The sequence below is a fragment of the Lathyrus oleraceus genome, chromosome 1 (genome assembly GCF_024323335.1).
Source record: "Lathyrus oleraceus cultivar Zhongwan6 chromosome 1, CAAS_Psat_ZW6_1.0, whole genome shotgun sequence".
Classification (NCBI taxonomy): Eukaryota; Viridiplantae; Streptophyta; class Magnoliopsida; order Fabales; family Fabaceae; genus Lathyrus; species Lathyrus oleraceus.
In genome coordinates this window covers 80,599,236-80,626,399 of record NC_066579.1, presented here as the reverse complement: position 1 = coordinate 80,626,399, position 27,164 = coordinate 80,599,236, and the positions used below count along the sequence as shown (strand labels likewise).

Sequence of the window (27,164 nt, the reverse complement as noted above, 5' to 3'; positions counted from 1 at the left end):
TAAGCATAAATGGCGGTGGTTTTTATCCTCTTTTTGGCAATCTCATTGGGTAATTTAATATTTTGATGCTGAATGGAGAACTCATCATTTAGTAGGAAAGATGGCTAAGTGAAATTCTAGTGTGTTTACGGCTATATATCTACTAATCACCAGTAATTATGTTGTCAAGATAGTGTCTAGTCTATCTTTGTAGCATATGTGAGCTTTCTACAACACTTTAGAGCAGGTGGATAGTTGTTCATCACTGTGTTTGCTGAGCTCAAACAGAATTTGTTGTAATGGGTGTCAATACAATTTTTTTCTCATAAAAAAAACAACTGATGCAAAACGTCACTTTTATGGTATGTGAAAAGTGTTTTATGTAGTAGTGTAACCTCACTGTTATTAGACTTTTTTTTACCAGTGCTCTTAAATTGAAATTAAAATCCCAATATACCATTTTTTTCAAAAAAATTCTTAGAATGCCCCATTTTTGCCTTTGAACTCCCCCGTTCAAAGGACGAGTTGGTGAAGCGTTGGACATGTTGGGTAGACTCGGCCAATAGTTGATCGAGCTAATGAAGGAGACGTTTTATTTTATTTTATTTATTTTAAATACAATTTTATAATTTAATTACATTATTAAAATTATTATTAAATAATTTTTTAATTATTTCTATATTTAAATAATAAAAATGATTTTTTTTAAATACTAATAATATTTTTGTAAATTAAAAAATTGTTTTAATAATAAAACTATAAATATTATAATGAGGCATATAATGAATTGTAATGAGTAATAATAATTTTATTGATATAATGGAAGAAATACATTTTATTTATAGTGACCGCCCTGTTCCACATCTTGTGCCAACTTTTTTGCATTTTCCCTTGCCCAAGTCTTCTTGTCTTTGTCTTGCGGGAGACAGAGATGAGTCGGAAGGCAGATCTTCATGTTGATCTTGTTGTTGACTTTGATGTTGCTGTGATGTGTTTGGAGGCTTATCCATATCGTCGAGTTCTTGAATGGAGAAAGAAGGCATATTCAGTAGACGGTCATCGGTGAGGTCAAAGTCGGATAGTGAATGTGTGGGTTGTGTGTAGGTGTTGGGTTGGGTGTATTGGATAGAAGGATAATAAACATCATCAGGGTTGTATGTAGGAGTGGGTTGTGCGAATATGGTGTTAAATGTTTGGGATTGAGAATGGGGGTTTGATTTATCAAAGTTGGGTTGAGGAATTGGAGTGTATTGTATGGGTGGGCGTAGGTTGGTTTGTTGTTGATATTGTTGGTTGTAAAAGTAGTTTGTTTGAGGGAATGAAGTGTGGGGATTATGGTGTTGGGTTGAGGTGGAATATATGGTGTGTTGTTGGGTGGTCTGGGTGTGTTGGTAAGTTTGTTGAGCTGATGATGATGGTTGGGCCCCAAATTGGGATGTGTATGTGGGGGGAATGTCTTGGTGTAAGGGTGATGTTGTTTGTTGGGTTGATGAAGCTACATGTTGACGGGGATCAGTCAAAAATTGTGTTGGAGCAATGTGCGTAAAAGGAATTGACAAAAATCAATTCATGTATTCTCTACCCGGCTTAGATTCATTAATTACCGAGTTACCTTGTAACACCAAATGCCTTCTCCTTTTCCATTCTTTGAGCTCTTCTTTGTTTAAATATTTCCAATGTTTATCCCAAGCTTGGACCATAGTCATATTATGGTGTTCACTTAGACATCTTGGCTGAGACGGGATTTGTTGTTCGAATCCAAATTGGAGTTTGATCTGATCCGTCTGATGCATCTCAACGATAAAAAAACATACTATATATGTCGTTGCACTCCAGACTCGGTTGTCACTATAACCAGACATTGGATATTGTATGTACGACCTCCATATAGACTGTTAAAAGAAATATAACTATTAGAATGTATAAAAGAAATTTAGATAAGTTGAATATTATAATTAACCATTCTTACATCGTTTTCTTTCATGTGTTCAATTGCAACATGGTACCCCCGTAGATGATGACGAAGATTATTTCCGTAATGCATACCTCGTTTGCACCATCTTGCATATGAAAAAAAATACCTTAATGCGACGTATAATTAATTTTGAGAAATATAAATTGAACTTCAATGAAAATCAGTACCTTAATGCATATGGATGTGATGGAACCTCGTTACTAACTAGGGAAAACAAGGGTATGCGTGTGAATGCCCAGACACTTAGTAATATAACACAGCCTCTTATGCTCTTCACTCCTTTATGGGTTGCCTTTCACATATGTCTATATAGTGTTGCCAGACAAGCAGAACCCCAACTATATGTGTTACATTTTTCTAGGTCTCCTACTAAAGGTAACCAAGAAGAATGCAATAAATTGTTACTCTTATCTGACATTAAAAAAGTAGCAACTAATAGTAAAATATAAACTTTTGCATGGAGAATATTTTCCTCCTCTGTCGAGTTAGAGTTATTTTTTAGCTGTGCTAATAGAGCTTCTAACCAAACAATTTTGACAGAAGCCCCATTTTTATTTGAAACGGTCGGTTCGACGCCCAAATTCTCCATGTAAACATCATTGGTTATATTTGTTGGGCCATTAACAACTTTACCATTAATTCGGAGACCGAGTAACATACTCACATCCTCTAGTGTAATAGTACATTCACTAGTTGATAAATGAAACATATGTGTCTCGGGTCTCCATCTCTCTAACAATGCAACAATTAGTTTAAAGTCTACTTTTAAACTTGCTATCTTGGCTACATTTGCAAAACCAACTAGTTTCAAATACGGTATTATAACCGCACTTGGTTGAATGTAAGTATGAGAATGGACCCGGAACCTAGTGTCTTCCTGAAATTCATATAAAAATGATAATGAATATTTGATGTGAGAAACTGAAGGTAGTTGATAAAAAAGTAAAGAATACGCATACTTACATATTCGGTAATGTTCGTTGTTGTCCCACAGTGTGATTCGCCCATCCATAACAAAGACATTTTGGATTTGTGAAATAGATATGAAATAGAAGAGAATGAATATTTGATGTGAGAAACTGAAGGTAGTTGATGAAAATGAGTTGTAGATGAAAGGTTAATTTATAGTGGTGGAAAAATATTAAATCAATTGGTGAAAATAGTGTAGGTTGATGGGACTTATGAGTGCATGCATGCAAAAATTCATTTACTGTGTGACTTTGCAAGGATTCCCTGCAAGAAGGATTCTCTGGATGATTGGACATGGGACTGCCAAAGTTTCATGCGTTCAGACTCACCCATTAGATGGCCGAGCTAGGCCTACCATCGTGTTGACTCATCCAACGAAAGGACAAGCTTAGTCTTCTAGGGTTTTGAGTCGTCCAACGAATTGACGAGCTAGGTCTTCACGTTTTCTCTCTCGTCAAATTGAAGGACGAGCTACTTCTGACTGATTTTTAAAATATAAATTTTGTTTTTAGGGTTTGGTTTCCTTGGAAATTGTTTTTTGACTATAAATTAGGTCTTTAATGGTATTCATTGTCATCAAACCAAATCTCCTACATTCATATCTTTATCCATTGTCATCAAACCAAATCTCCTACATTCATCGCTCAAAGAAATTCAGTCGTGTCTATCCATTCCAACGGGTCAATTTTCACAGATGTTAATGAGGGATTCTCATTTAGCAATACAAATGTGCATTTATTCAAAATCCACATCAATTCTAACTTCCATCATCTAAAAGATCGAATTGAAAAAAGTTACAAAATTGTGTTGAAGACATTAGTTATCGCCATCCATTAATTAATGGAGACGATGATACCGTCTTTTACGTAATGACACCTATTGAGAATGAAGAAGACGTCAAGTCGATGTTTCAATGTCATATAACATTTTCTCAGTTACCCACCATTGAGATATATGTTCGTCTACTTGAAAATCTTGAAACATATCCAACGCAATCCATACAGTCACACCAGTATGGAATGAGTCAAACCATTGACGAAGAACCGACTCAAAAATAATGAACCTTTCATACCAAATGAAGAGGTAGGCGACAATAGTGAGGATGATCAAGAAAATGTCCGATTTGAAGATCTATTTGGTGTTAGCGATGACGACAGCAATGAAGATATCACCGACACACCGACCATTGCACTAAGAGCTCAACCGATTAGTTTGTACAACCCACCTGTTCACATGCAAAATATAAGTTTGTACAACCCACCTGTTCACATGTAAAATATAAGAGCTCAATCTCCATTTTTGGAAGTTTCATACCAACTCACAATGCTGACGAAATAGAGGAGGGTATCGAGTTTGAAAATAAGGAAGTGCGTGTTCTGCGTTGCAACAATGGCATATAAAACGTAGTCTAAATTATTCTATGACTAAATCTGACAATATACGTTATGTCATCAAATGTAGAAATTCTACATGCAATTTCAAATGCAGGGTTTCTTTGCATAAGAGAAACTCAAAGTGGAGAGTTGGTAAGTCTGGTGGGCCTCATACATGCACAACTACTTCTATGTCACAAGACCATACAAAACTTAGTTCATAAATTATTAGTAAGAGCATAATGGAGCTTGTATATCGCGACGCTTCTCTTCAGGTGAAGGTGATCATCACTCATGTTGCTGAAAAATACAGGTATATCATATCCTACAAAAAGGCATGGATTGCAAAGTGTAAGGCAATTGAGTCGCTGTATGGAAATTGGGAGACATCTTACAACGATCTACCGCAGTGGATACTGGTAATAAAAACATATCTACTGGGTACTATTATAGAATTGCAATCCTTACTTGTGATTTCAAATGATGGATCACACTTGGGTGACCAAAGGATCTTTCATCGTCTTTTTGGGGCGTTTCGACCATGTATACGTGGTTTCGTGTATTGTAAACCTATTGTGCAGGTTGATGGAACATGGTTGTACGGAAAGTACAGGGGGACTTTGTTGATGGCTGTGGCATAGGATGGGAACGAGATCGTTTTTCCAATAGAGTTCACATTGGTTGAAAGTGAGACAAAGGATGCTTGGAGTTTCTTTCTTAAGAATTTGAGAATACACGTTACTCCCCAAGCAAATTTGTGTCTAATATCAGATAGGCATGAATCGATAAAGAGTTCATATAACAATCCAGAAAATGGATGGAAGTATCACCCGTCATGACACGTCTATTGCATTAGACACATTGCGCAAAACTTCATGCGTGAGATTAAAGACAAGAACTGCGCAAAATAGTTGTTAACATGGGTTATGCGTTGATAGAGGCGAAATTTAACTACTGTCGGGGGGAAATTCGAAGAACAAACAATGACACTTTATCATGGATAGACAACATCCATCGGGAGAAGTGGGCAAGGGAATTTGAAGGAGGGCAACACTGGGGTCACATAATAACTAATCTGGCAGAAGCAATGAACTCAATACTCAAAGAGACCCAAAACCTTCCAATCACTGCATTGGTCAAATCTACGTACTATCGATTAGGATCACTATTTGGTAAAAGAGGCCATCAATGGACAAAAATGTTAGCCTCTGGGCAGGTTTTCACTGATAACTACAACAAGGGGATGGATGAGGAAGCCATGAAAGCTAACACGCATAACGTCATGCAATTTGATCGCGAGAGATTCTATTTCATGGTCCAAGAGAAGATTAATCAGAATGATGGTCGACCAACCGGTACATTCAAAGTTGATCTTGGGAAACAACACTGCGATTGTGGGAAATTTCAGGCATTTCACTTACCTTGCTCCCATGTAATCGCAACATATTCGAGTATACGCCAGGACTACTCCATTCACATACCATACGTGTTCAAAATTCATAACGTCTTCAAGGTCTATAAGGAGAGTTTCTTAGGACTTCCCCGTGAGGAGAATTGGCCACAATATGAAGGATTTACTTTTTGTCACGACGACTCTATGAGAAGGAGGAAGAAAGGGCGCCCAAACAGCACCCAGATTAGAACCGAGATGGACAACGTTGAGAAGGAAAAGAGAAGGTGTGGAATTTACCGTGAAATAGGACACATGCGTAGGAAATGTCCAAATGTTACAGGATCCTCCAGATGATTATGTTGTTTTATTATTATTAACTACTATGCATGTACTATATATAAACCATTGTGTCTCAATAATGTCTTCTGAAAACAAACATTATGAAATACATTTGACAATCAAAGGCTTCTGGTTACAAAGTATAATCACATCAACTAAAATTCTTAGAGGTTATTAAAAAACTAATCAACAACAACAACCAACACAAGTGGTCCTTCAACCCCTCTATTGACTTCACCATTATGTGCCGAAAATATACACTGAACATCTTCATCATTTTCTATACGATCCAGGTAATACATGTACGTACCATCGGGGCTTGCATCAGTCAACGTTATGTATGGACAACGATACTCTATTTTCCTCACCTTCATACGACGCCCGCCCAACTGTTGGAAGCCAATGTGGATGGCTAAAATCAGTGTTCTGAAATTCCATTGCGGATCGAGGCAAACACTGGTTTTTTCACCTTGTCCATAAAATACAAGACCCCAAACAGACATTCTTACCAAAATAAACATTTTGAGATCTGAGTTACATTTCTACAAGTCCTACTATTTATAGAAAATTAATACTTGAATATTCGGTCAATCATTGGCCGAGACAGTACAAACACAAACAATTACTCGGTCATTGAAAGTCATTGGAATAACATATTATTTCAAAACAATATTAATTCATTAGCTTTATTAAATTTATTTAAAAAAATTAACACTGCATTCACTCGACCATCCATTGCCCGAGTTCAAGCATGGCAAAAATTCACGTATCTACTCGTCCAATCAATGGGCGAGTCTATGCAGCCAAGATTCATCCTTCACCCACTCGTCCTTTGAATGGGCGAATCCAAAGACAAAAGCTGGGCATTCTGGATTTTTTTTTTCAGAAAGGGGTATATTGGGATTTTACTTTCAATTTAAGGGCATTGTGGTAAAAAAATCCTATTATTATTATTATTATTATTATTATTATTATTATTATTATTATTATTATTATTATTATTATTATTATTATTATTATTAAATACAAGTTCTACAAGATGAATGATAGATAGAGGATTTTTGCGAATTAATCAACTCATGCAAATTGAGCCAACATATGTCAACAAAACCAAAATCTTGTTATACAAGAGAATTTTATTTTTGTCTAAGGTGGAGCATAATCTAATAAAAGGAAAATAACTTTGAACCCAATTCCGATCCAAGATTCGGTTATTTATCTCAATAATTTCAATCAAGAAAGAGACAGCGGGCATTCAAAACGTTAGTGGTATGGAAGATAGGATCAACAGGAATTAGATGCGGTCTTATAATTTGAGTTGGAATAATGCTTAATTCTCTTTCATACCGTTTTTTAATTGCAAGGATTCTATTTTCTGTGTATTTATACTGTTTTTTCATATGGACATTAACCACCTAAGAGTGCAAAGCAAACAAGAGCAGAGTTAGAAGCTACTTCGAATCAGGTATCTTCTACTTCAAGTCTCCATTTTTGTTATTACGTAAACTATTCTTATGAAAAATATATATGTAGAGGTGAGATCTAGAATGTTTCTTCCTTGCAAGTGGTGTTTTATTACTTCTTGTGCTATCTTGTTACAATTCCTTTTACAATTGCATGTAACTCTTGATCATTTATGCGGTATTAATTCTTATGTAACGAATTTGTGTTGTAGGTAAAATATAATTTGACATGGGAAATAATCCCAACGGTCCTAGTCTCTTCAACGATTACACAGATTATGACATATACAGAGAACAAACGTGATTGCAGTGATAGTGATGATGAAGTTCCCAGTGATAGTGATGATGAAGTTCCCAAAGTGACCAAGATGTTATACACCGTAGATAGGTCATCAACATGTGAACTCAAATTTGAGAGAAGTCATAAAGAGGCATCATTATCTCTCCATGATGCAGACAATGGTTCCAATATCACTAGTGTTGATTTGGAAATTATAATAAGAAAAACTGATAAGGGGTATCTTGAGATACCTGTTCCTGAAATGGCCGCTTGCGGAGAGGTATGCATTTTAACTCGAGGTGTTAATTCTAACAGCACCATCAATGCATGTGGAGAAGTAAAAGAATATACAAACATTCTCTATGGTAAAGGAAGGAGGGGAAGTCTTGTTGTTATAGAGTCTAAGAAAAAGAGTATAAGTGATCCAAATCCCTATATGGTCACTGTGTTTCACTATTTAGCTGTTGATGACGGAAATGTTTTCAATCCAAAATTGGATATTGGCTTTTCTGTGGTGGTAAAGATTCAAGCATCAGATGACTTGGGATTGAAATATATTGTAGAGGGCCCACAGAGACACCCTAGTTCATCATTATTTTACATGTTTGAACGATTAAAAAGACTTAATGGAGCATGGAAGCCTAATTTGTGTCCTCATTGTGCAAATCTTCAGATGCGGCATAAATCCTGGCAGACGTCTGAAAGTGAAGACAGCGATTATGTTCCACAACGACATGGTAATGGTAAGCAGAAGTCAGAAAGTATGGTTGCCAATGATTCTAACGTTAAGGGAAATTATAATGGTAGTTTGTTTGGGAAGTATTTCCATTTTCATAAAAGGTGAAATATGTCATGGAGTCCTTTAATATGAAAAGAAAGAAAATAATATTAGTAGTAAAATAAAGTGGTTAAGGCAAGTTTAGCCACGGATTAAGATGGGTACCATACCTAACTCATGTGTAGTCAATAATAATAAGTCATATTTGTAACTAAGTGAGTTGTTAATTAGAGAGCATTTTAAAATATTGGTATGTAAATTTGTGTGTTGCACACACCCTGTTGAATGTAAATTTATAACTGCCAAAAATTTTGCTGGATCGAACCAAAGAGATAGGTTGGAAGTCCCTCAAGTGAGTAAGGGACTCAAACTTGGGAATAAGTATAATGAGAAACTAAGAGGGAGATAAGCCATGCAATGGGCCCAACGTTAGACATAGTATTGTGTATTAATTCAAGTTTAGTTAGTTAGTTACTCCATGTGTATGTGTATATGTACTAACTACTTCTGTAGTTTTGTAGTAATTTATTCCCTAATATAATTTTCTCTCATTCAATATTCATTACTCTTTTTCTTCCCTTCCACTCCAATACTCTTTTTGTCTTTCTCTTAATTAACTTCCGCATTCGTAAAATATGATAACACTAGCATATGGTATCACGAGATCGGATAAAATCCAGAATCAATAGTGATTGAAGCTATGGTTGGAATATGCGGTAACAACTTCCCTGCAAATCTTTCAGTTCTTGATGGTATGAATTGGGAAAAATGGTGCATTGAGATGAGAATCATCTTCAATTTTTAAGATGTGTTCGAGTATGTAGCAGAGGGGTTTCAACCGCTAGCAGAAAATGTGGTTGATGCTCCAAAAGCAACATACAAAGAATCCAAGAAAAAAGATTAGAATGCCCTATTTTACATTCACCAATACGTTGAAGCAAGGGTGTTTAATAAAATAGCTCATGCTACAAGTTCGAAAGTAACATGGGATATACTGGAAAAATAATATGGTGGAGATGCGAAGGTCAAAAAAGTACGCCTTCAGTCTTTGAGAAAGCAGTATGAAATACTGCATATGAAAGAGGGCGAATCGATATCAGATTTCTTTTTCACATGGGTTCAAGAACTAACCAACCAAATGAAGAATTTTGGAGACACGTTGACAAAGAAAATGAAGGTCGAAAAGGTACTTCGAAGTCTCACTCCTCAATATGATATGATAGTAATAAGAATTGAGAAAATCAAAAATCTGGAAACAATGTAGATGAAGGATTTGCAAGGATCTCTTGAAGCAATAGAACTGAGACTGAATCAAAGAGAGACATATAAATATTCTGAACAGGTCATGTTTGCTCATTCAAGAAATAGTGGTTCTAATGAAATGAAGAGAAGGTGGAAGCTGAGAAAAGGAAAGCACTAGAGAGAAGGCACGCTAGATAGCAAAGAGAAGAAGAAGCTTGAAGAAATATCTGAACTCTCTAAAGGAGAAGGAAGATCTATCAAATTTTAAAACAAGAAAAAATTCCAAGACAAGAGAAAGATTCAATGCTTCAGATTGCTAGTTTGGAAAGGCAAAGCAAAAGGTTGGTGTAAAGGAAGATAACATAGTGCAAGATGATTCAGATTCAGATCCTGTCATGTTAATGATAACTGTTATAACAAGATTTGGTTCTGCATCTATACCTTGAGTGTTGATGATAACAATATTATATTTGTGTGAGAACAATTTTGATACCCTATCTTAGAGAGCATTTTAAAATATTGGTAAATAATTTTGTGTGCTACACACACCCTTATCTTATAACTCTGAAACAAATGGATAAGATAGATGCAATCACATGCTTTAGTTCGTGCAGAATCACTTGTACACTCCATAATCATTTTCATGTCTTCTAATCACTACTATCTGCATTTTTATGCATTATAATATGAACCAAGTAAATTAGCTTCATTATATTGAATGATCGAGTACAAAGTTAGTTACAGTTGAAATAGAATTCATCTTCTGTAATTTAGGAATGAATTCATTGATTTAGGATCTCTAACTAACTCCTATTTGCCTCTTTCTATTTAAAGAAAGCTTTCATGCCAAGCCACTAACTAACTTTATAAATGACCAAGAATTTGCATAACTGCTGCAATAACCCCTGGAAAAAATGGGGTAATTAGGTATTTAACAAAAAATTGAATGTAATCGTTTGCACGATGATTTTAAATTCCATCGTGGAATTGCATCATGTCACACCAATTTACGTTTTTTGTCTCATTGTCACATTACGAATACAAGAACTACCGCAAATAACACAATCCTCATAAAAACTACTGAGAGTATTCTGCCCATAGAACCAGATAAAAAAATTTAAAGCTGATATTGGTTAAAATAGTGAATATGGTTCTTAAGATAGTTAGAAAAAATATATGATTATAGGCGTACCTGAAAAATAAAATTATTATGCGATTTCAAGATAGACAACACAACTCAATGCCATAGTGAGTTCCTCTCTAATCCTAGAAAACCTTCCAAAGAAGAAAAATAAAAAACCAAGACATCTAGGAAGGACAAAAGAAATCCTAACCCACCTAATAACCATATACCATAAATATGTCATCACGTCCCAGCTAACAAACATGTGAGAGTATCTTAAAGAAGAAAAATAAAAAATCAAGACATCTAGGAAGGATATTAAATTTCCATTGAAATACAAATTTTCATAATTTTACATTTTTTTTAAATCCAGAAGTACAAATTTCAAGAAGAATCCTTAAGCATCTTGATCATCATTTTGGTGAAAAACAAATGCAGGAATTTGTTCTCAATAACTTCCTATTAATTTGTTTATGATATAAAATTAACAAATGTTTGATTAGGAAAATAATTTATCACTTATAAAGACAAAAAATTGTGTAAAGAACAAATACCTTCGACCAATTTTTCTGTGTTGACAGTATCTTGAGCGTTGATATTCAATAAACAGATGATAAAGATTTGTTTATGGATGACAAAGAAACTCAATAAACCGACTTACTTTTCATTTTGGTTGAGAAAAAAAATCAAGGTAAAAGGTTTTTCTTTTTTATATAAAAACTAATTAACATATGGACTTTTCTCCTCAGTGTCTAAATCCACCGATGTAATAGATTAGCTCTATTGCAAAAAAATGGTGAAAAGAAAAAAAATTGAAATAACATGTATTATTTATTTTTTTCAATTTTTTATCATTCACCAATTTATTTATGTGTTACAATAATAATAGAAAGAATTGTATTCAAAACAAAATTTTCAAGATCTTGTTTTGTGAAACAACAACATTCTTATAGGATTAGAAATAAATTTATCAATGTTGTTAACTGAAGAAAACAATATATTATATAATGTTTTTTTACTGACAATATTGGGAAGCTATTCCAAAATATAACAATATATTCTTTTATCATTCAACATTGATAAGAGATAGAAACAAGAATAACAACAATAAAAACAACATCATTACGTGAGATAGATAGCAAAAATAGACTTAAAGTCCATGACCTAAAGGGCAATAAGTTCTGAACCAGCGGTATTAACATAGCCATAGCATTATCTACTTAAGCGACGTTAAGAAAGCGTTGCATATTCTCTTTAGTCCACGTTTTGGAATGTGGCCATTTATTTGTTCATATGCTTATGGTCCCTATAAATTAATAATACAAGTTAACCCTCTTAATTTAAAACTCAACACCAGAAACACTGATTTTGCAAGTATATATATATATATATATATATATATATATATATATATATATATATATATATATATATATATATATATATATATAGTATTGTGCCTTTTCTAAGCTCATTTTAGAGCATATAATAACTAATCATAATATACAGTGGCAGCACATTTCCCCTGTAACAGCCAAGTATATTACAAAAATAATCGAATCAAAACTAGTCCCCCTTGCTAAAGATCGTGTAGCAGCAGCCTTAATAGAAAGAAAATTCCAAATATTACTAGAACATAAAAAAAAATTCAAACCTGGATAAAAGGACCATCTGCCAAAAAATCAATGTATGGGACACCTGGCTCAACCACATGAATCAAGTACTTTCAGTGCTTCTAGTGTGTTTGAAACATTGTTATTTATTAATTGATTTCGTGGAAATTAATTAATTATGACATGTCGCTCATCAAAACCTAATCTTAACCTAGTTTTGACTTAGTTTGATTTGACCTCCAAGAACGAGTTAGAGTCTGACTTGTTGACCAAGCAAAAACGGTCAGTAATGTTGAAACAGAACTTCGACGTAGTAGAAGAGTAAGAGTTGCTAAAGATTATGGGCCCGATTATGCGGCTTATAATGTAGAAGACGATCGAATAAATCTTCAAGAAGCCTTGTCATCTCTGGATGCAGATTTATGGAAAGAAGGTATTAATGATGAGATAAAATCTCTAGAATCTAAAAAGATCTGACACTTAGTAGACCTGCATCCTGGTTGCAAACCAATCAGTTGAGTTTTGAGAAAGAAACTAAAACTAGATGGAACTATTGATAAATATAAGGCTCGTCTTGTAGCCAAGGGTTTTAAACAAAGAGGAAGTATAGATATCTTCGACACATTTTCTCTAGTCACTAGAATTACATCCATTAGGGTACTTATTTCAATAGCTACTATTTATAACTTGATAGTACACCAAATGGATGTTAAACAACTTTATAAATGGTGACTTAGAGGAAGTAATCTATATGGAACAACGAGAAGAGTTTGTGATATATGGACAAGAAAACAAGGTTTGTAAGTTAGACAAGTCTTTGTATGCACTAAAATAAGCCCCTAAGGAATGACATCAAATTTTTGATAACTTAATGATATCTAATGGGTAGAAAGTGAATAAAAGTGGCAAATGTATTTATTACAAATCTGAGAATAGCATCTATGTAGACAATCTTCTCATATTTGGATCAAATATTCATACCATTAATGATGACAAATCATTGTTGTGCAACGACTTTGACATGAAAGACCTCGGAGAAGCAAGCGTGATCCTTGGTATCAAGATCACAAGATCCAAACAACGAATTTCTTTGGATCAATCACATTATGTGGAGAAGATCTTAAAGAAACATAAATACTTTGACTGTAAATCTACATGCACACCATATGATCCAAGTGTGAAACTGTTTAAGAACACTGGTGAAAGTGTTAGAAAAACAAAAATGCGAACATCATTGGCAATCTTAGGTATGCCACTGATTACACTAGACTCGACATTGCATATGTTGTAGGATTGTTGTGCAGGTTTACGAGTAGACCGAGTAACAAGCATTGGCAAGCTATTGAGCGAGTCATGAGGTACTTTAAAAGGACCATGGATCTCATCCTACATTATCATAAAAAATTTACTGTACTAGAAGGGTACAATGATGCAGATTAGACCACCTTATCGGATGATTTCAAATCTACTAATGGCTATATATTTACTATAACTGGAGGAGTTGTATCTTGAAAATCAAAGAAAGAAACAGACTATCCTGGCTTAGTCCACAATGGAGTTTGAGATGATAGCACTAGCCACAGCTAGTGAAGAAGTAAGTTGGTTAAGATGCTTGCTAGCTGAGATCCCTTTATGGAAAAAACTTATGCTAGTTGTGTTGATCCACTGCGATAGTACCGCAACTATTGTAAAAATTGAGAACCGTTATTATAATGGTAAAAGACGTCAAATAAGAAGAAAACACAACACCATCAGAGACCATATCTCTAAAGGAGCTATAAGAGTGGATTATGTACGCACTGATGAAAATTTAGCATATCCTTTGATGAAAGGATTAGCTAGAGAGAAAGTCCATAATACATCCAAGAAGATGAGACTATTGCCTATAAATAAATGAGATACTCATGATGGTAACCCTACCTAGATGACTAGAAATCCCAAGAAATAGGTTCAATGGGTAGTAACAAGTTATGAGTAATATGAGATGATCATGCAAGTGAAGCATGAATCCTGAAGTAATAAGAGGATGAGATGATAGAAGCTCTTAATAAGATCTATACTCTGTATGAGGAAGTATCTAGGCTACATTAGTACTTTTGATAGACTCACTTATGTGATTGTGGAACTTAGGCCGATTTTGCGAGGCATAATTCCTAGAGCCTTCACTAAACCGGGATACATGTGCAGGGTCATTAAAGCACATACTATTAGAATACACCTTAAGAAAAGGTTGTGTGCGGGTCTGATATCTGAGATAGAGTTCAAGACAATAGTGTCACTCTTGTTGAGTCAAAATCATACTTTCTACAGAAAAATTCAAGTCGTAGAGACCTTTATTTACGCACAATCTTAGAAACGTTTGACGTTACTTCTAAAATCACCCTTTAAATTCAAGTGGGGGGTGTTCGAAATCTTGGAATGATGATAAACTTGGAGTGGGAATTGGAATTATTTATTGACATAAAATGGACACTAAATGAGCATAAGTAAGAACAAATATGATAATGAATTTGAAAGAATTCATTTTAGTCCCACATATGAGGAAAAACAAATATAGTAGTGTATATATATATTCTAACTTGGGAAATGGGTTAGGCCCTAAGGGTGCCAAATTTTGAAAGGAGTGAGGATACACCACCAAACCATCTAGACACATGTGTCGCCTCCGCCGTCTGGGCGGCTCGGATCGGCTCGATCCAGTCCGGTCTAGATGATTTGATTTTTTTGGAACCCGAATTGGTGGAATTTAATTAATTATGAATTAATTATTTTTAATAGTTGAAGTTAATTATTTATTAATTGATTTCATGGAAATTAGTTAATATTAATTAATTAGTTAATTATGACGTGTCACTCATCAAAACCTAGTCTTAACCTAGTTTTGACTGAGTTTGGTTTGTCCTCCAAGAACGTGTCATAGTCTGACTTGCTGACCAAGCAAAAATGGTCAATAATGTAGAAATAAAACTTAGACGAAGTAAAAGAGTAAGAGTTGCTAAAGCCTATCGACCCGATCATGCGGCTTATAATGTAGAAGCAGATCGAATAAATCTTCAAGAAGCTTTGTCATTTATGTATGCAGATTTATGGCAAGAAGTTATTAATGATGAGATAGAATCTCTAGAATCTAACAAGACTTGACACTTAGTAAACTTGCCTCCTGGAAGCAAACCAATCGATTGTAACTGGGTTTTGAAGAAGAAACTAAAACATGATGCAACTATTGATAAATACAAGGCTCGCCTCGCAGCCATGGGTTTTAGATAAAGAGAAAATTTATATTTCTTCGACACCTTTTGTCCAGTCACTAGAGTTACATTAATTAGGGTATTTATTTTAATAGATGCTATTTATAACTTAATAGTACACCAAATGGATGTTAAAACAACTTTTTTAAATGATGACTTAGAATAAGAAATCTATATGGACAACCAGAAGGGATTGTGATCTATGGACAAGAAAACAAGGTCTGTAAGTTAGATAAGTCTCTGTATGGACTAAAACAAGCTCTTAAGCAATGGCATGGAAAGTTTGATAACTTTATGATATCGAATGGGTATAAAGTGAATGAAAGTGACAAATGCGTTTATTACAAATCGGAGAATCGCATATGCAGTATCATATGTCTCTATGTAGACGACCTACTCATATCTGGATCAAACATTCAGACCATTAATGATGTGAAATAATTGTTGTGTAACAAATTTGACATGAAGGACCTCGGAGAAGTAAGCGTGATCCTTGGTATCAAGATCATGCGATCTGAACAAGGATTTTCTTTGGATCAAATACACTATATGGAGAAGATCTTAAAGAAATATAAATACTTTGGTTGTAAACCTATATGCACACCATACGATCCAAGTATGGAACTATTTAAGAAAACTGATGAAATAGTTAAACAAACAGAATATGCGAGCATCATTAGCCGTTTTAGGTATGCCATCTATTGGACTTGGCCAAACATTTCATATGTCGTAGGATTGTTATGCAAGATTACGAGTAGACAGAGTAACCAGCACTAGAAAGTTATTGAGCGATTCTTGAGGTACCTTAAAAGGACCATGGATCTCGGCCTACATTATCAGAAATTTCTTGTTGTACTAGAAGGGTACAATGATGTAGATTGGAATACCTTATCGGATGATTTCAAAGCTACTAGTGGTTATATATTTAGTATAGTTAGAGGAGTTGTATCTTGGAAATCAAAGAAACAGACCATCTTTCCTTAGTCATCAATGGAGTCCAAAATGATAACACTAGTCACAACTAGTGAAGAAGCGTGTTGGTTAAGATGCTTGCTAGCTGATATCCCTTTATGCGAAAAACCTAGGTCAACTGTGTTGATCCACTGCGATGGTACCATGACTATTGCAAAAATTAAGAATCGTTATTATAATGGTAATAAGAGGATGAGATGATAAAAGCTCTTAATAAGATCTATACCCTATATGAGGGAGTACCTAGGCTATAGGAGTACTCTTGATAAACTCACATATGTGATTGTCGAACTTAGGTCGGTTCCTATAGAGTTGCGAGGCACAATTCCTAGAGCCTTCACTAAACCAGGATACACGTGCAAGACCATTAAAACAGAGGCTATTATAATACACCTTAAGAAAAGGTTATGTGTGAAGGAGAATGGCGATCCAAAACGCAGCAGAATTTAAAATTTTCTCCTTTAGTGATCCTTACGAATGAGCATGATCAGTGATAGAAATCATTACCTTTTATGGTGATTGAAACCTTTGATGCAGATCTAAGGAGTGATCATGAACGTTGAATGGTGACAATGCCTCTACTCATTCCACACGAACGGATTCCTTCAATCTCAATGCTAGCTGTTATGAATGAAGGCTTTGAATGAGTGAGTGTGTGTGTGTGTGTGTGTGTGTGTGTGTGTGTGAGAGAGAGAGAGAGAGAGAGAGAGAGAGAGAGAGAGAGAGAGAGAGAAAGAGAGAGAGAAAGAGAAAGAGAGAGAGAGAGAAACGAAATTTTCATCTAATCTAATGTTTCTGCATAAGGGTTCTATTTATAGAACCACTTGTGTGGGTTGCAAGCTAAAAAATCCACTTAAGTGTATGTGGCCCATATCTTATGATATACCAAAATCACTTAAGTGTGTGATACCTTACCATATTTCGTATTCTAATTAAATGCATCGTACCTTACGATGTTCTACAATTCACTTAAGTGCATCGTACCTTACGGTGTTCCTTATTTAATCTACCTCTTATCAATCCGTTCTTTTGTGTGGGACCATATAGGTTATCGCGACATTGGTAATTATATTAAATCACATATTTAACATAATAAACAATGAGCGATATCTAGCAACACATCACTGCTACCAAAGACACGAAAATGTCATGTGATCTGACAAATTCTTTTGTGATAATACTTATGTGTACAATTACCCCTTTGCCCTTATGTCTATATTGAACACAAGGCATAGATCGTGTCATCCTTGTCCAGTTCAATATTGGGCCCTTAGACATTTATCATGTTACGCATGATGGGCAAATTCTATCTAGGTCACTCATGTCCCTCAGCATGCTTCGTGGAGTACCCATCAACTGTCTTTATGGTTATCCAGTTACGGACAACGTTTGATCAGCAATAAGGCACTCGACTCTACATCTAGGGTCCATAGTGGTTTCAGGTCGAAGGGTGGTATACACCACTATCACCATGAGAATAACTTATGACACTTTGCATAATATTCTATATAGTATTCTCATAGCGGGTCAATCTAGTATAAATATTACTCTTAATATTCATACCTATGTTTAAGACTTGATAACTCCTTATCCATGATCCATGAGATGTGATCATCAGTCTATATACATAATAGTCTTAATGCTTTAATGTTATCCACTTCACAACAAAGCTCGACTACGGATATTTTAAGAATAATGTCCTTATGTTTAGTGGGATCTCATGATTAAGTCACACTTCATACATTAAACGGACTAGCTATTCTATGGACTTTATTAAACAAACATAATAAAGAAAAAAAAAACCTTTTATTAATAAATAATTCGATACAAGTACCAAAAGTATTGGCGTCTAGGGCTTACACCAACAATGTGTGGATCTGATGTCTGAGATGGAGTTCAAGACAATAGTGTCACTCTTATTGAATCAGAATCCTACTTGCTACGTAAAATTTCATGTTGTAGACACCTTTGTTTATTCACAATCTTAGAAACGGTTGATGTTACTTGTAAAATCAACTTTTAACTTTAAGTGGGGGATTGATGGAAATCTTGGAATGATGAAAAACTTGGAGTGGGAATTGGAATTATTTATTGACATTAAGTGGACAATAAATGAGCACAAGTAAAAACTAATATGGAAGTGAATTTGAAAGGATTCATTTTAGTCCTTTTCATACACCAAAATTTTCCCTACCTCTTTGTCATACCCTGAAATTTGCCCCACCCTTCACATTGATCATGTAGGTCGGTGACTCCAAACATTGGCACATTCATACATCCATTCATTTCATTTGAATAAGCATGGTTCAACACAAGGAGACAAGTGACTTGAATTCGTGGCTTGGTGCTTGCACCTGGTGGATATTTTGGTTCGTCCGTAATTTGAAGAGGATTGGGAAATCTAACCCTAATCCCTCTGTGTATACCATTGGTGAACACTTTCACTTGCATGGTGAATCACTCATCTTGAGGCATTTGATCAAGTATGATCATGCCTTGATCTTTGAGTTTTAGCATACGTCTTATTAACCAGATATCCACTTGGTTTTATACCTCACTTTACTCATGGATTCAGGCTCATTCATTTGATTCTTGATTCCATATGCCTTGATGCAGTGACACATGCATACATTCATTCATTTTCTTTGGCCTTGGTCCGTTTTCAGTCAAGGTCGTTCATCCATTGCATGATGTGTGGTTCATAATATGTGTTCTAATCTGGATTTGATTTTGTTTCGATTGTCACGTGGAACCATACTTGATAATCCCCTTTAGCATATATGTCCATAATCATCTCATCATTTTTTTCAAACTAATTTTGGAGTTTTAAATTAATTTAGATTAATGTTGAATATCATCTCGTCATTTCTTGTCAAAATTAATCTTTCGATAATTCAAATTGATTTTGAAAGCTCAAATCAACTTTGATGATTCAAATTAATTCTTGATAATTCAAATTAATTTTTTAGAATTTTCTTTTTTCTATAAGCCATTCATCCAATCTTTTTTGGAGGCCCATTATTCATTTTTTGTTAAGCCTAACAGCCCAAACCAATTTCTCAAAACCAAAAGAATCCAATCCATTTTCAATATCCAAAAGCCATTTCAATATCAATTTTTTTTAGAACCATTATCCAAATTTATTCATTTAATAAACCATTCCAAATTAATCAATTTCAATGGTCCCATTTAATCCATCTCTCATTAATCCATTTAGATCCAAAAACCATTAAACCATTTTTTATCATGTCCATAATCAATCCAATTTTTAATATCATAAAATCATTTAATCCAACACCATTTCTTATGACTAAATGTCCACTTAGTATCCAAGTCATGACAGAATAATCCATAACAATTGGGAATGTAAATGCAAGTATAAGCTAGCAGTGAAAGTGAGCATAAAACGCAGGTGCAGTAGCCGACAGTACAAAACGAACGGCAAGATTGAAGCCACAACCAAACAACACTTCCAACGGCTACAAGCCATGACAGTAAAACGGCAACGCCAGCGTGGAAAAGCCAAGCTTCACAAACCTGCTGCTACCAAAACGTGGAAGCCAAAACGCAGCATACGCCGGCATAAAGATCTGCATAAAATAGAAATGAAAATCCTGCATAAACTAATAATGAAAATCCTACATAAACTAACAATGAAAATCCTGCAAACAAATTCCTCTTTTTTTAAAACTAACTTCTAAATTCTAGCAGAAATCAAAGAGTGATCTAGCAGAATTTTTTTTCACTAACAAGTGCTAACGAAATCCAAACGACAAAGCTGCTACCATGACGCAGTAAAAAGCAGGTGGAGTGCAAACAAGAGCGTGGAAACGCAGCAGTCCATAACCAAAGCCAACAGTTGCAGAACACGAAATGCACAACAAGAACTTATCCAAGTGCGAACGCAAGCTGCAAACGACAATAATCCAAATTAGACGCTACAACGCATAGGCCATGAAGAAAGAGATTCAACCACAAACACAAACTATAATTCACCTGCGTATCAATTTAATAGTGATTTCATCAACCTCATTCCATCTTTTCCATATAACTGAAAGTAAGCTAATAGCTTTAATGAAAAAATAAATCACGCTAACTGAATCGTAACAAACTTCTAACAGTAACAATCCAACTGAAGTGCGTTGCAGAAGAAGTAGAAGAAGGGATTGGAAATATAAATTCATACCTTCACCGTTCAGAAGGGGTTTTTCTTTTTCTCTCTTCACTTTCTTCCATTGCCACATTCATCATCTTTCTCTTCTCTCCACCTTCCCACGCACTCACTCTCGAGCTCTCCATTCTCACCTTCATCCTCTCATAACCTCACGGTAATCTCGGTTCCGCATAACCGCAACAGAAGGACTTGTGAAGAGTTCTGCAAATCGCAATCCACCGGCAACAACCGTAACGACGCAACGGAACAAACGCCGATCCTTTTCGCAACAGTTCGCAACTCTTAGAACCGCTATAATCCGCAAAGCATCGAACCGAAGAAGAAGAAGAAGAGATCAATCGGGAATCAAACGGGAAAACGCGCGATAGCTGTCCAAATCGGTAAGCACTCTTATTCATCTTCCATATCTCTGTTTTTCATAAATCGAATCTTCGAATACGAAACCGTGAGTCGAGGTTTGCGAGGCGCGATTGCAGAACGTGGAAAGCGATATGAATCCTTGAGTCGTCCTAGGCAACGAACGCAAGTGAAAGAGGATGCGCATCATCGGATTCAGCTTCTTCTTTCTAGGACTGCGACGGCGATGCGAGCACAGTGATGATTATGGAGAACACGACGGTGATGCGCGACGATGACGATGAAGAGGAGAACGAGTCACGCGTTGAAGCTTCTTTGAATAAGCGCGTTTCTCCTTAATCGATTCACTATTTCCGCACCTCAGGCCCACACGAAGTCGTTTACACCCCCCAGTCCAATAGCGCACTCCCCTTCGCGCATGGGCTTGTCCCTTGTCCTTCCAAGGTCCAAACGGATCTTTCCCGGACTGCACCTCTTATCGGGCTCACACTCCCTATCCCAGGCCCATTTGCAACCTTTTTTTTTTGTTTTTTTGTTGTTAATTTAGTTGGTTAGTTGCTAAGTGCAAATTAATGACTAATTAGGTTTTTTTAGAGATTAAGTAGGAAATGATTTTAGTTTAGAATATTAGAATTTTTTAGGATCATGATTAGGTGTTAATTAGGATATTCGCTTAGAATTTTAGAAATAATTAGAAATATTATTAGAGATTAATTTTAGGATTAATTACTTAGAATTAGAAATTTTTAGAAACAATTAGAAATACTATTAGAATTAAATAATTTTAGAATTAAGATTAATTAGATAATCTCTTGGATTTTTTAGAATATTAAATCTGGTTTAGATTTTAATTAGGATTTTCATGAAATAGAAATTTAATTCAATATTAATCATAATTGTGAATTGACGATTTCACCCCTGGACTTAGAAATAGGTCAATTTTGCATGCTCCCCTAGTTTTAGGACCTATAGAATTGTCTAACTAGTCAATTGACCTAGATTGTCGTGTATTCATTGCGAGCTATTATTTCTCATGTGGTTAACCTTGGTTTTAATTCATGTTTAGATAGAGTTTAGATTTTAGAATTAACTTTCACTTGAATGATTTTATTGTCGCACTCCTTTGTACTTTACATGTACCCCCCTTTCCGATGTATGTTTTTACTTGCTTTCTTTTATTGCTTGATTAATTAATCCTTAGGCATTAAGAACGTTCATCCACTCAAAATCGATAATCAAACCCTTGATCCAACGCCAAGCGGTCTTTTCTTAAATCAAATTCAATAAAGCAAACCCTTGATCCAACATCAAGCGGTCTTTTTCCAAATCAAATTCAAAAACACAATAAATGGCGATTAGGATCGTACGTCACGAGCCTTAAGCGATAAAGAAGGGAGGAGACTGGAGCTTTCCTACACTCATTCTGAATGCTTCAAACACAAGACATTTGGCTTGGTAGTTTGAGGTATTCACCTTTATCCATAGTCTTTAGTGCAATCCGAAATCAATAACACTTTCTCAAAACCTAAAAACAATCCAACGCATTCAAACCTTTTGTTTGAGCCTTAGGGCGAAACACTCGAAAACCCTTCTTCAAGGTAATAAAATCAACAAAACAAACAAACATTTTAAACCCACGAACTACGAAAGCTCTGATTTCTCACTTCAACAAGTGGGCATACGTAGGCACGAGGACCCAATCCTTGGCGAGCACACTAATTTAAAATCTACCTTCACTCTGCAAACCTTTGGCAAGCAAGCATTCGATAAACAATACACACGTAAGCACAAACATCATAGATGGTTTCCATGGAGTACCATGGATGTGAGGGGTGCTAATACCTTCCCATTGTATAACCGACTTTCGAACCTGTTCGTGGTTGCAATGACCATTCTTTGAGGTTTTCTCGATATTTTCCCTTTCCTTTGGAATAAATAAAAACCAATGGCGACTCTGTGTTTTTCGCGTAGCGACACTCCTCATTCAATTCGCTTGGCTTATGGGTTTGTTCATTTGCATATATTTTCCTATTTGATCATGCATTTAGGTCATTCATCGACATGCGCACATTATAACAGAATAAGGGATTCATTTATTTTAAGTGGATTTTAGAAGTGTGTAACAACCCGTATAATATATATCTAGAATAATATCATACAAGTGTTAAATTTTGGTACTGTCACAACATAAGTGCCTAATGGCATCAATATATATATACATGTCCAAACTAAAATATCAATGGAACATGTTATACAATAATTCCTAAAAATAAAAATCTAAGAACTATGTGCAATATCTTCATTGCACACAACTCCACAGCGGAAGATCATGATAAACAACATCCCTTGAAACATCCATAAACAACTTCTCATAAATCCAACATGTAAAGAATTACCTGAAAAATAACAACAATAATGGGATGAGATAATAATCTCAGTGAGTTCTCCTATCCTATGGGTCCACTCGGCTCTACAGGGTTCTAATAAATATTCAACTCATATCCAACTCAAGTCAACAAGGGAACGAAGACTTGAGCGATGGGAAAACTATCTTGCAATTGTATGGCAACATGCATCTGAGTTCTCATAACTCAACCACGATCATTATTCAGATCACGACGCATCAATTCCCGAACGGACTTACGTCTAAGCCAGGCCCGGTTCATGCATGCTCGTATGATTCGACTTTCGCGGTGGATATCGGGTCCTCTATGAGGCTTAATCCCCAGTTCAAGTGATCGTCACCCGTATGGGACTCTAACCCACCTAGGGTATCTTTCACTGTATGGGACTCTAACCCACATAGGTGTCCACCTTTCCCCCATGTCCGCTATGGTTGTGGCTCAAACCCAATTGAGGCTCGAATCATTGGTCCCACATCCCAATGCTTACTCATCTAAGCATACCACAAGAGATGTGTACCACCACAGAAAAACACACATTATGAATACATGATCGGTTCCATAATCATTGGTTCCACGAACCATAACAAAATTCGGTTCCACAAATCATTGGTTCCATGAACCATAACAAAATTCATCAATCATAGGTGACTTCATTCACCACATTACACAAATAATAACATGGCATGTTCCATACAATGCGTCTCATTCTCAATCATGGCAACAATTCGTCCACTGTAACACCCTTCTAAAATACCCCAATTATTTAATTAAAATAACAATGTGTCAATCAGAGTAATATGCAATCAAGGGTGTCACACAGTTACTTCACACCATTCACCAATATAACGGTCATGCTCTTTTATTAATTCAAAACATAAGCATTTGCATAAAACGCAGCGGATAGAAATCTCATCAATCATGTAAAATATTACATGTAAAATGGTTCATAACCAACAATAAAACATTTAAAACAAGTTAAAACATCCCATCCCGATGTTACATCTATCAGAGCACGACCCACTAAGGAGACTACACTAGACTCCAAGCATTAGCTTCTACTCAACTCATTGCTCGTTACCTGAAAAAATAGTTGTAAGGGTGAGTTCCTCAATCGATATAACAAGCATTATAAAACATCATGTAATGCTAAGTAAATAACACATTTCATCACCCAAATCAGATTACACATTCAGTAACAACAATGTCAACTCAATCATACTCAACATCAACACAACACACAACACACAACACACAACACACAACACACGTATAATACTGAAATACATCCATTCATATTATACGCCATATATCAATTATGCAATGAGACTCCATGCATGCGGTACCGACTCTTTGTGAACATATAGTTCACCTCACCGTCCAAATCCAGGCACGGCTACCAAGCCCACTAGTCCCACTCATTTGAGACCTAGTGACTCACTCACTAATTCCTCACCATGGGAATTAGCTACCACCCCAAATGGGCCATGCTATGCACGCTAATCACCTAGCATGCAAACATCAACAACAGTCCAAAATGACTAACTCACTAATTCCTCACCGTGGGAATTAGCTACCACCCTAAAGGCCACAATATGCATGCTAATCATCTAGCAATGCAACATCAACAACAAAATCCACAATGGACATATGCTCACACTCTAAGCCATACAACAGTCCATTCACAATTGCATACATACATGTACATTCACAACATTATGCATACCATCAAACATCATCAACACATGTATCAAAACATCATATCATGTCAAATAATTAACCACAGTATTAGCACACTCTACTAATACCTATACTGCTCAAAATAGAGGGAATTAATCCCTATCACATCATACGCTACTATAGGCCAAACGTCAATTATGTACACAACATTAAAATGTCAATTTTCTCACTTTTCAACAGTGTTAACCGGTTAACGCCCTGGGTTAACCGGTTAACGCAGCACAAACCCACTTTCTGGCAAAACGCAACAGTGTTAACCGGTTAACGCCCTGGGTTAACCGGTTAACGCAGGCAAAACAGCACTAATTTCACAATTCGCAACAGTGTTAACCGGTTAACACCCTGGGTTAACCGGTTAACGCAGACAAAACAGCAGTTCCTGCGCTAACACAAAGCAGAATGCAGAATTCTCCGCATTTTCCGCCGTTGGAGGACTTCCGAACCTCCGATTCCAATTCCGTAAAAAGCTATACGTTAGGGAAGTTACAACACACTCAATTACAGGTTCAATTTCAGTTTTTACACAACATATCCATCACAATTTTCAGCATTCAACAATCCCAATTAGGGTCAATTCAACAGTTTATCACTACCCATTACATGCTAACCCATAATACCCATTAAACGACGATAAACCCCCCTTATCTGAGTTAATCCGGCAACTTTGAGCTTCAAGCTCTTCCGTTCTCCAACCCTTGCTCTCTAGCTCTTCCTCTTGCCCTTTCTCCACTTTCTCAATCGCTTCTCTGTTTCACGTGAAAATTTTCTTTTCCAAAATGAGACTCTTTCTCTTATTTCCAACTTATATATATTCCAATTTATATTATTATCCCAATAATAATAATTCAATAATTCCCAAAAATAATAATAATAATAATTCCAATTATTTAATTAAATTAATAAATATACTATTAACTTATTTTAAATAATTACTTTATTATTATCGGGGTGTTACATCCACGACCTCCACGTAAGTGTCGTACGAATGAATACCGTATTCTCATACATATATCTCACATGTTCCATAACCTAGATCATATTTCTAATTTATTAATCAAGTTATTCTCCTAGGTTTCCTCACTCATCTTTGGTAAGGTTTTTAATCATGTTATTTCACCTTCCACATAACAACAATATTTAATTTTCATCATGATAAAATTCATGGCATTTATAAATCACATAATATTTTATAACATGGAACAATAATAATAGTCCTTTACGTTATCTTTCTAACGCATCCGTCCGTATCCAAAACGGAGATATACCACTCAATTAATTCATTAATCTATCTTAATCAAGATTTAGATTAATATTTATTCATTGCATAAATATTCAACAACAACCTCTCTAGCCTAGTGGTAAGACTTGTACAGTTTCAAGGAGGTCCTAGGTTCGAACCCCCTAAAAACGCAACCATAACAACTCATGTAATCGCAACAATCATGAAGAGCATATCAAGCACATGTTCATGAAAACATCAACAACAAGAGGAATATTTGTTAATGATTCTACAACCCTAACTTTTCTAGAAACCTAGAGTTTCTAACTAGAACTCACCTAGTAGTAGAAACCAATTATTATTTAAGGGAATATGGGATATTACAAAGTGGATATTATTTTGTAATTATTTGAGTTTATTTACCATATTTCTTTTGGTGCGGATCATCTCTTTTCATGGTTAGTTGTGAGATTGGAATGATCGTCAGTTAATTAGGAGGTTTGCTTGGATTCAAAGGAAATGGCG

At 35.4% G+C, this 27,164-nt stretch overlaps 3 protein-coding genes across 7 annotated transcripts; 1 reads left to right on the top strand and 2 right to left on the bottom strand.

Annotated features, from left to right (window-relative positions):
- Positions 1-2,249: 2,249 nt before the first annotated feature.
- Positions 2,250-2,977, bottom strand: LOC127092508 (protein MAIN-LIKE 2-like). The gene is made up of 2 exons (XM_051031403.1): positions 2,918-2,977; positions 2,250-2,831 (listed from the first exon to the last, which is right to left on the bottom strand). Exons 1-2 carry the CDS (start codon positions 2,975-2,977, stop codon positions 2,250-2,252), a joined length of 642 nt encoding a protein of 213 aa, XP_050887360.1.
- A 4,409-nt stretch (positions 2,978-7,386) lies between these two features.
- On the top strand, positions 7,387-9,111 carry LOC127117181 (uncharacterized). Its single transcript, XM_051047425.1, has 2 exons — positions 7,387-7,493; positions 7,704-9,111. Exon 2 carries the CDS (start codon positions 7,770-7,772, stop codon positions 8,613-8,615), a length of 846 nt encoding a protein of 281 aa, XP_050903382.1. The 5' UTR covers positions 7,387-7,493; positions 7,704-7,769; the 3' UTR covers positions 8,616-9,111.
- A 10,918-nt stretch (positions 9,112-20,029) lies between these two features.
- LOC127117140 (uncharacterized) lies at positions 20,030-21,720 on the bottom strand. 5 transcript variants are annotated; one of them, XR_007801922.1, is made up of 4 exons: positions 20,934-21,716; positions 20,744-20,798; positions 20,498-20,656; positions 20,030-20,337 (listed from the first exon to the last, which is right to left on the bottom strand). XR_007801922.1 is itself a non-coding variant. In XM_051047423.1 (4 exons), the coding sequence occupies exons 1-4, from the start codon at positions 20,989-20,991 to the stop codon at positions 20,227-20,229; spliced, it is 366 nt and encodes a 121-aa protein (XP_050903380.1). In that variant the 5' UTR covers positions 20,992-21,720; the 3' UTR covers positions 20,030-20,226. The 5 variants fall into 5 exon arrangements, 2 of the variants coding, with proteins under 2 accessions (XP_050903380.1, XP_050903381.1); XM_051047423.1 differs by having other exon boundaries at positions 20,533-20,656; positions 20,744-20,816; positions 20,934-21,720; XM_051047424.1 differs by having other exon boundaries at positions 20,533-20,656; positions 20,934-21,717.
- Positions 21,721-27,164: the final 5,444 nt, after the last annotated feature.